The 10,802-nt window shown below is 48.5% G+C and overlaps 1 protein-coding gene across 12 annotated transcripts in view; it reads left to right on the top strand.

The window, feature by feature from the left end:
* The first annotated feature begins 7,900 nt into the window (after positions 1–7,900).
* MINK1 (misshapen like kinase 1) overlaps positions 7,901–10,802 on the top strand; it is an 86,240-nt gene continuing 83,338 nt past the window's right edge. For all 12 annotated transcript variants that reach the window (XM_049774275.1, XM_049774280.1, XM_049774282.1 and 9 more), the window contains exon 1: positions 7,901–8,098. In XM_049774275.1, coding sequence (XP_049630232.1) covers positions 8,039–8,098 — 60 coding nt within the window. In that variant the 5' untranslated portion in view covers positions 7,901–8,038. The remainder of the gene's footprint in view (positions 8,099–10,802) is intronic.

Here is a 10,802-nt window from a genome sequence, read left to right as displayed (position 1 = left end):
AGAAAGTGATCACCCAGTGCCACAAAAGGCTAAACCATGATAGCCAGAAATCTGTGGCTCTGATATTGAGCTGCTGGTGAGGGAGGTCCAGAGACTACTGAAGGAAGGGCCAAGTAAGCCCCTTTGAAAGTGGTTAAGGATATGGGCATGAGGGCTGGGATAATAAAGGACTGAAGCACATGTTTTGCATGAAGGAGCCTAGGGTCCAAGCCCTTTAAGATATTTATCTTGGGGCCGGACGGTTGGCACAGGCAGTAAGGCCTTGCCCGTGCTAGCCTAGGATGGACGCAGTTCTATCCCCCTATATGATCTCCAAAGCCAGGAGTAATTTCTGAGCACATAGCCAGGAACAAGCCCTGAGTGTTACCGGGTGTGACCCAAAAAAACAAAACAAAACAAAAAAAAAGTGGAAGTAGTATTTCTTTGGGAGCAGGGAAGGGAAAAATGTTACTAGAGAGGTCTGTGAGATCATTCAGGGGTTAAGGCTTCTTTCCTTGCATGCAGCTCACCCAGATTCTATTCTTAGCACCGTATGGGATGTTCTTAGCACATATGGGATGGCGGGATTCGAACCACCATTCTGCATGCAAGGCAAATGCCCTACCTCCATGCTATCTCTTTGTCCCCACTACTTTCACTTTTTAATTCTTGATTTATTTGGGAAGGGGGTATACCTACTGATACTTGGGGCTTTACTGATGACTCTGCTCAGAGATTCCTGAAGGGGATCAGGGGAACCATATGTAGTGCTAGTAGTTAAACCTGGGTTGACTGTGTACACAGCAAACATTTGTTTGTTTGTTTGGCCCCCCCATTGGCACTTGGATTACTCTGGGCTCTGTGCTCAGAAATCTGCTCCAGGGTTGGGGGACCACCTGGGATGCCAGGAATCAAACTTGGGCCCATCCTGAGTCAGCCACATGCAAGGCAAACACCCTACCGCTGTGCTATTTCTCCAACCCCCACAGCAAACATTTAACCTGGCCCCATGATGACTTTTTTGGGGGGAGCTTTTGGGCCACACTTAATGGTTCTGCCCTGGTTCTGCCCGCAGGAATCGCTCCTGGCAGACTCAGGAACTATACGGTCTGCTGGGGGTTGAACCCAGGTCTGCCACATGCAAGGCAAATGCCCTACGTGCTGTGCTGTGCTGTGCTGTACTAAAGCTCCAGCCCTAATGACATTTCTTTTCTTTGTGCGGGGAGGGGGATTCACACCTGATGGTGCTCAGGGGTTACTCCTGGCTCTGTGATCAGAAATCTCTCCTGGCAGGCTTGGGGAATCCTATGCTGGGACTCGAACCCAGGTCCATCCTGGGTTAGCTGCGTGCAAAACAAACGCCTTACCATTGTGCTATCTCTCTGGCCTCTAATAACATTTTTTGTTTGTTTTTTTGTTTTTGGGCTATACCTGATAACACTCAGGGATTACTCCTGGCTATGCACTCAGAAATCACTCCTGGCTTGGGTGACCATATGGGACACCAGGGTTTCGAACTGCAGTCTGTCCTAGGCTAGTTCGAGCATGCAAGACAGATGCCTTACTGCTGGGCCACCGCTCTGGCCCCTAATGACATTTCTTAAGTTGCATAGTTCTATCATATATAAAATATATATATATAAAACATATGATATATTCTTTTTTGTTGTTGTTTTATGGGCCACACCCAATGATGCTCAGCGGTTACTCCTGGCTATGTGCTCAGAAATCACTCCTGGCTTGGGGGACCATATGGGACGCCAGGGATCGAATGGCTGTCTGTCCTAGGTTAGCGCATGCAAGACAAATACCTTACTGCTGTGCCACTGCTCTGGCCTCATTTTATATATATATATATGTTGGGGACTGACTTGTTTGAGGACATTTTGCTGTTCTCTCTGCCATAGCCCAGCTTTTCACCTAAAAGCAATATGCAGTCTTGCTGTAAATCTCTGAGCTAAGAGAAAAGAATGTAGCTGCAGGACTTAATTTAGCTATAAGCCCGGAGGAGAGAAAAAACCGCCTGGTCCAGTTATCAGAAACTAGGCCCCATTCCTTAAGACCACATTCCGGAGTAATTTAGGCTGTTATCAATAAGTATATGCTATATTGTCTGTTCAAGATCACTTAGGCAAGCACATATTGCACCATTTCCTGATAGTCAAGCAATTAGGAATGCAGCTAGAAGGACACTAGAAGTTTCCATTGAAACAGCACGTTCAGTATAGCTTAAAGGTCATCCAGCCCCTAGCCCACTGCCCACTTCCTTATGAGCCTTCGCGCCAAAAGTATGACTGACATCACCTTTGTACTGCCCCCTTCTCCTTCACTATTTAAGAAGGAACTGTAGCCAATAAAGACACCCTTGAACAGTGAGACGCTGCCTTGGGTCTTTATTATTAACCTCTCTCAGATTTTTTACAGTGTGGTTGTTCTTCTACTCAGCAAAATAGGAGTGCAGTCGTCTGAGAAGCCTTCCCAGCTAATTCCTGCTGGCCGGGTCCCCCCTGGGGGGTTTCTGGACCCTGCATATATATATATATATATATATATATATATATATGTATATATATGTATATATATACATATATATGTATGTATATATATATATATATATATACACACACATATATAAAGTATTTTGCATTTAGAGAACAAAAGGTTTAGCAGATACTCTAGTTTTTACCCTTAATTTCCTAAGTCTTTCTCCAGTCCCATAACTAATTGCAGGACTATTATGGCACAAGTTTTAGGGGTTTTTTGTTTGTTTTGGGGGTATTCTTGTTTGTTTGTTTGTTTGTTTTTGGGCCACATCGGCAGTGCTCAGGGGTTACTCCTAGCATGCTTAGGAGACCATATGGGATGCCGGAATTCGAACTACCATCCTTCTGCATGCAAGGCAAATGCCTTACCTCCATGCTATCTCTCCAGAACCAAGTTTTAGTTTTTATTTGTTTCTGGATCACACTTTCCTGACTCTACATTCAAAGATCATTCCTGGTAGAGCTTAGGGGAACAAAACCAGGTTGACTGGGGTAAATGCCCTGCCCTCTGTTCTATCTTTCCAGTTCTGCATATAGACAAAGGTTTAGGAAGTCTTTCTGGAGAATTGTGGGGAGGGATGATGACTTGGGGAGAGGTGATGTTGCCTTACCTGTATTCCCTTCCTTCCTCTCTCCTTTGAGTCACGTCTTCTGGTATGAATTGCCATCTGTTAATTAGCCTCATTGTCAGTGCTAAGTGCCTCTTTCCCTAGGGGCCCATTACTTTATTAACTGGAGTGGGGTAGAGACAGCAGCTGTCCCAGGCTAGGTCAGGGGCTCTTCTGGCGTCTTACTGTGCAGGTCTACTTGCCTTCTTCTTGTTAGTCCTGACGTTAAATTAGGATCCCCCCTCTTTTTTGGGGGGCTACACCTGGCAGTTCTCAGGACTTACTCCTGGCTCTGTGCTTAGGGATCACTTCTGATAGGTTCAGGAGACCATATGGAAATGCCAGGAATCAAACCCAGCTTGTACACATGCAAGGCACTTGCCCTACTTGCTGTATTATTACTCTGGGTCCTCCCTCTACCCACACATGCCTGTTTGTGCTAGGGATTAAACATAGAGCCTCATGCAAGAACTCTTTCTGAGCTACATTCCTGGATCTGGGCTGTCTTGAATGAGGACCACCACAGTGAGGAGAGGAAGCAATGGGATTTGAAGAGAGAGCCTAGGAGTCAGGAAGACAGCTCATTGGGCTGAGCACATGCTTTTCTTGTTTTGGGAACACACTGCTGTGTTTAGGTTTGGTTTTGTGGGTTTTTGAGTCACATCCTGACTCTGTGCTCAAAGATCACTCCTGATAGAGCTCAGGGAACCATATGGGGTGCTGGGGGCTACTCTTGTCTCTGTGTTCAAGGGACCACATGATGCCAAGGATGAAATCTAGGTCTCTTACCTGAAAAGCATGTCCATGGACTGATAAGCTAGTACAATGGGAAATGCACTTGCCCTGCACGCAACCTACCTGGTTTAAACCCTGGCACCACATATGCCCCAAGAGCATCACCAGGAGTGATCCCTGAGCACAAAACCAGGAATAAGATTTGAGCACAGGGGCCGGAATGATAGAACAGTGATAGGGCATTTACCTTGCAAGGCACACATCCTACCCCTGTGCTACCACTCTGGCCCTATTCCTGTGATCTTAATTTGCTTATTCACTGATAAATTTTTCATTATTAAACATTCCAGGAGTCATGGGATCAAAGCCATAGCACAATTGGTTCTATCCCTGGCATCCCATATGGTCCCGAGCCTGGCAGAAATGATTCCTGAGTGCAGAGCCAGGAGTAATCCTTGAATATAGGTAGGTATGTCCTCCTCCCACCCAAAAAAAACTAACAATAAAACATTCCAGGAGCCAGGAAATAAACTTATTGAAAATTTAGCATATACCAAAGTTTTGCATACCTAATCTTACTTTATCATAAACTTTCTATTATTTCTAATTTACAGATAATAGAGTTGAGCCTCATAAAGATTAAGGACTTGTTCAAAGTACTAACTATATATTGATTTTTGGAGGGAGGCCTCCCAAGTAGTCTTCAGGAGGCCCTGGAAGAATTGAGCAGGAGGTCCAATGCAAGGGCCAGAGGAAATGGTGCTATTTGGGCCCTGTGGTGCCCGGGGTTACCCACACCACCTTAGCTCAGTGTCCTTCAATGACTTCTCCTGGAGATGCTTGGGAACCAGCTGGTGCTGGGAATGGAACTAAGTCTGGTTGCTTAGAAGGCTTTTGCCTTAACCTATTATGATACCTTAGCCAAATTCTTATTTTTTTCTCTGCCATCCCATGGTCTTAACTTTAAATTACTATATATCACACCGTCAAGAAACAAAGGATGGATGACTCAGAGTTACTAAATCTGTAGCCAGCCCTGTGCTGAAGAGATAAAAATCAGTCCTGCATTTAAGAGGTTCGGTAGACATTTACAATTCAGAGTGTTTAATATTACCATGGATTTATTTATGCAAGGGAACTAAACTGAAGAGCCAAACTCAGTCTTCTTAGGTCAAGGAAAACCTCATGGAGGAGTTGATTTAAAAATGTAAGACAATGCAAAGGACTGTGAAAAATGGGCACTCAGAATACTTTAGAAAGAAATAGCAAGTGCAACAAACAAGCACAAAAGCTGAAGCTTGGTTCTTTGAGTACTGAGTAAAGTACTATGAGTAGAGTAATTTAGTAAAGCCAAAACATATGAGGTTGATTTATGGAACATTGAAAAACAGGGCAGGAGAAGCAGACAGATCTTGGTTTTATATTTGTTTGTTTTGAGGGTGATTTGTGGGTCACACCCAGCAACGCTCAAAGGTTGCTTCTGGCTCTATGCTCAGGATCACTCCTGGCAGTGCTCAGAGGACCACTGGGATGCCAAAGATCAAACCTGGGTCAGCAGCATACCAGGCAAGATTCCTACCCACTGTACTATTATTCCAGCCCCAACTGGCAGATCTTGATGAGTCTTGGAAGCTAAAATAAGGAACCAAACAATAAGGAACCAAAGAAAAACTTAAACAGGATAATGATGTTGTTTGAGTTATAGAAAAAAATTCTCTGCATGGAAAAGTGACTTAAGGGACTAAGACAGGGGGTGGGGGTTGTGGGAAATAGGAGGTCAATAAAAATGGAAGTGAGTGAGACACAAAGATAAAGACAATAACAGGTAAATAGAAATGGGGAGCAACACTGGATGTGAACAAATGAGCTAAGGAGAAGGATCTGAGAGGGGCCAGAGAAAGTATGGTGGGCAAGGCATTTGCCTTGCATACAAGTGACTTGGGTTCAATCCTTATAATCACATATGGTCCTGAGTGCAGCCAGGAATAAGCCTTCATCAGAGCTGAGTGTAACACAAAAGTTACAAAAAAGAAATGAGGGGAGCTGGAGAGATAGTCAAGTGGGTAGGGAGTTTCTGTACATGCGCCCTAACCTCCGTCTGATTCCCAGCATCCCAAGCTCCACCAGAAGTAATTTCTGAGTGTAAAGCCAAGAGTCAAAAGTGACTCCTAAGGGGCCGGAGAGATAGCACAGCAGTAGGGCATTTGTCTTGCACACAGCCGATCCAGGACAGAGGGTGGTTCAATCCTGGCATCCCATTGATCTCCTGTGTCTGCCAGGAGAGATTTCTAAGCACAGAGTCAAGAGCAACCCCTGAGCACTGTCGGTGTGCCCCCCCCCCCAAAAAAAAAAGTGTCTCCTGAGCATCATCCAAATGTGGGAAGAAGCAGAAGAAAGAAGGCTTTAATCTCTTTCAAGGACTGTTCTTTTTTTTTTCAAGGACTTTTTTTCTGAGGTCAGGGATACTGTTTTTTCTCTGTTTCCCCCCACTCACCCCCAACCCCCGTCCGGCTTATTCCTAGCTCACACTCAGGAATCACTCTGGCATGCTGGGGAACCATATTGTGTACTGAAGCTAGAACCAGGTTAGCCACGTGCAAGGCAAAAGCCCTACCTGTTGTACTATTGCTCCGGTCCCTCAGGGATCACTTCTTGTGGGGCTCAGGGGAATCATATGACGTGCTGGGAATTAAACCTAGACCAGCCACATACAAGGGCCCTCCCTACCTACTACAATATTTTTCCCGTCCTCCTTTAAGGATCTTTTATTCAAGGTGTGTATTGGGGTCTTTAAGGTAGGAAGTGCTGCTGGGTCTCAAACCACCTTTTCCCTCAATTTCAGTGATAGGAAAACCCCAAAAGGGGTCTGTGAGATAGTACAATGGGCTGGATGTTTGCCTTGCATGTGTCAATGTGGGTGTAGTTCCAAGGGGGGGGGGGGGGGTGGTGGCAAGAGAACCCAGAGGAAGGGACTCTTCTATATGTGTGCTTGCTACAAGTCATCCCTGAGTCCAGAGCCCAAAGTAAGCCCTGAACACCATCGTATATTGCCCACCCTACCTCCACCCCCCCCCCAAAAAAAAAGCCCAGAAAAGGAATTAGGCAACTTTCTCAAAGACAGTAGCAGAACATAGTTATTTGCTCATCATAATGCATTAGGAAGAAGCCTCCAAAGAAGCAAATAGTTGGGGGTGTTGTTGCATGACTAGATTTCAGGTGACCTAAAGAAGGTTTGAAGGACTTTCCCCCCTCTGCTTCTCCCCGTCCCTCTTCCTCCCAAGCTACTCCAGCTTTGGATGAATAATTGTCGAACCAGTTTCTGTGTAGAACGCTTTGGGAGGTGCAGAGATAAAGGCCTATGCTACGATCTGCGATTCCTCCTCAGCACCCAGTCAAGCCAGGAGGAAGGGGTGAAGGGCCTTCCAACTCCCTCCCCTTGCAAGGTCCCCGTTTCTTCAGCCAGGTTTCCCCCAGAGGCCCTCCCTCGGCGGCTCCACGGCTGCCATGGCAACGAGGTGGGTGGACAGCCCATCCTAGCTAGAGGCCACCCGGCTCCCGCGTGGGGAGTTGCCATAACAACACCCCTCAGTACTCGGGAGGTTGGACCCCGCCCCTCTGCCCCCGCAAACACAAAGGTGGGGTGGCTGGCTCGGCAGCTTGAGCGCACGAAAGGGGTGGGGACAGGGAAGGACAGCATTTCCAAGGGGAGACAGAGCCACCAGAAGGCTGCCAACACGTCTGCGCATGCGCGGCCGGCTTCAGCCGCCGCCTACTTGTTCCTCGCCGCCGAGCGAGGTACCTCGCGCAGTGTGCGGGACCGTTCTGCGCCTGCGCGCAGGTGTCGGCGCCGCGAGTGGGCGGGAAGCGGCGCGGCGCGTCACGTTCTCGTCCACCCTCGGGGACGCGACCACTCCGCGCCTGCGCAGAGCGAGCCGGGCGGGCGACTCGGGTTGCGGGCACCGCGGGCGCCGCTTTCCGTCCGTCTGTCTGTCAGTCGGCGGCCGGCCCCCGCCTCCGTCTTCCTCCGCCGTTCTCTGAGGGGAGGCGCGGTGGAGTCCACCCCGGGACCCCCCGATGGGGGAGCAGCGGCGACGGCGGCCGTGGAGTAACCGAGCCGGAGCGTGAGCGGCCCGGACTGGGGAGGGGGCCCCCGTTTCCCTCCGCGCGGAGGCCATGGGCGACCCGGCGCCCCCCGCCCGCAGCCTGGACGACATCGACCTGTCCGCCCTGCGGGTGAGAGCGCCGCCCCCCAAACCCACCCTGCCTCGCCCGGGCTCTCGGGGGCCTTGACGGCAGCCTCACGTGCTCCCCGAGGCCCCCCGCGCGCCCCCTCAGCCCTGCTGATCCCCGCCCTCGGCGCCCCCTTTCGGGGAGCCGGTCCCCGCCCTGGGTGCCCCGCCCCCACTCCCGGCTGCTGCTCCCCGGCGCCCGGCTCCGGGCACCCGCCCTCCCCTGCCGAGGCCCTTCCGGAGCCCCCCTCCTCGGGCTCTCCTGCCACCCTGCCCTCCGACCGTTTCCTTCCTCCTGGGATCTTGACTTTGCAACTCTCCCCCACCCCCGGCCGTCGCCTCTCTCTTCTCCCCGCGCACCCCCTGCCTTGCCTCTCGGATTTAAGGAGCGGTCTTGGTTTTCTAGCTCCCCCTTCACCCGCACCACCTGCCGTCCGTCGTCTTGGTCCCGAAGCTCAGCCCCGTCCTTGCTTTCCCCCTTGTTTCAAAGGCAGCAGGCATTTTGAATCAGCCCCCGAATCAGGTTTCGGGGTCTCTCTGGCTGTTAGGTTGTCAGCTGCCGCAGCGTGGGATCGAAAGGGGAGACAAGTGCTTGGGGTTGGGTGGGAGAGGGGACGTGCTCCTGGAGTTCCGAAACTAGCTGGGGAGGTTGATGTGTACACACACATACAGACACACACACACACACACACACACACACACACACTGGCTGGGTATTTGATATGTACACACCCAACACACACACACACCCTCATGCAACACACACACACACACACACTCACGCCGCATGCCGCTCGTCTGGAGGCTTGGAAATCGTTGGGGATTTATGTGTGTGCTGGACGGCGAGGGCGGTAATGGACCTCTCGAGGGAGGGCCTAATTAGAAAAGCAAATAAGAGGAAATAATTGCAGCAGGAATTTCTTCCAACTATTTATTGTCCTTTCTGGGATGCTTGCACTCTCATTTGGGAGCTTTCAGCAACCTTTATGTGTTTTTCTTCAGTTAGGAGCTCCTGTGTAAGTGCTTTCAAGGTGAGCACTCCAAACTCAGGTGTTTTTTGTCCTGTGTCTTTTGGGCTTTCTCGACTGCTCAGGGTTTGGGAAGGGCAAATTCTGGGTTAGCTTCTCTTGGAAGTCCTGTTTGTCTTTTTTTTTTTTTTTTTTTTTTTTGGTGTGGTGGTGATGGTGTCAGGACATAATACTGGTGCTCAGGACATATTCCTGGTTCTGCACTGAGTGGTCACTGCTAGCAGTCTTTGGAGACCATATGTAGTCTCTGGGATTGAACCTGGATTGTTCCTGCCCCTAATTGTCTTCTTTTTGACTTAACTAGGGACCAGGGCCTTTAACAGGAAAAGGCGGTCAACTACCCAGGTGCCCTGGATATGACTGGAAAGGAACTGAAGAGCAGAGTCATATTATTAATTAGGTTTCTGTAGGTGACACACTTTTTCTTGACTTTCAGGTCATAAATTGTTTGGTGCAATGTTGGTTTAAGAGGTCGGACTTGCTAGAGATAAGGTGATAAGTTGCTGAGGAGATAGGCGGAATAATAAATTTCATTCTGTTTCAATTTCTCTTTTCTCTTTCTTTCTATTTCTCTCTCGATCTCTTTCTCTCAGGCTCTTTCTGTCTCCTTATGTGTCTATGTTCATGGGAAGAGGGTTGGTCATAGAAGAGGGAGTCTTAAGTATCTCAGGTTAGGCTGACTGTGATGTAAGATGGAACAACTGGCTCCCCTATTGTACACCACTGTGCACTACTCTGAAAAGAAGCCCAACTTTCCCTTTCTACCCTGGTTGTTCTTTAACTAAGGCAACAGGTTCCTATGCTGGTAGAAGGAAAACACACACACACACACACACACACACACACACACACACACGTCTAAATCATGATGTTTGGTTTAAACCTCATGGACGTCTACTTAGATTTCATTCCTTTAGGCTCTTTGGGTATTTTGGCTTCTCCTAGACCCTCAATTTAGGGTTTCCAGTAATTCTGTAAAAACCCTGTGCTATTTCTATGGTATTTTTGTCCTGAATGATTCTGCTTGAGGTAATGTTAACCTTTTTCTCAGTTGTCTTCTACCTTATTCTCCAGAAAGCTCAGTGATCTTTTCCTGGTCCTTGTCTTGCCTGCTTCATGCTTCCAAAAGCAGTATTCCCTTTTCCCCCACTATTCTAGTGCTCCAGTGTTTGGTGGGAAGCTGTGCTTCTTTGAAAATGGGGGAACCCACTTTCTCCTTGCTGCCAACCTTTTCGATTGCTTGTCCCCTCCTCTGCATCTCTGAGAGCTGCTGTGGCACTGTTGAGCAGCTAGCTCAATCATCCCTTGTTCTGTTCCTGTCTGATTTCTAGTGAGAAATGGAAACCTGTAGCGTTAGCAAAGCCTGATTCAACATCAGTGTAGAATTCCCTGGGGCAGAGAAGAGGAGAAATATTCAGCATTTCTTAGTTGGTCTTAAAAACCCAGGTTGTCTTTCTCTTTTGGTATCAAGATTATGTTTGGTGTTAACAGGGAGATCTCACTTATCTGTGGTGTATAGAATAACTGATCAGGAAATGTAATGTAGTAAGGGGGGGTGCCTAGATCACTCTTGACCTAGAGCTTAGGAGGAGAAGGACAGAGAAGAAATCAAGGCAGGAAGGAAGTTGAGAAAGGGAAGTGGGGAACAGTGGTCTGGGCTTCGGTTATAGTAGTGATGTG

The sequence above is a fragment of the Suncus etruscus genome, chromosome 1 (assembly GCF_024139225.1).
Source record: "Suncus etruscus isolate mSunEtr1 chromosome 1, mSunEtr1.pri.cur, whole genome shotgun sequence".
NCBI lineage: Eukaryota > Metazoa > Chordata > Mammalia > Eulipotyphla > Soricidae > Suncus > Suncus etruscus.
The sequence above is the reverse complement of the archived record's forward strand: the minus strand, read 5'-3'. Positions and strand labels throughout refer to the sequence as shown.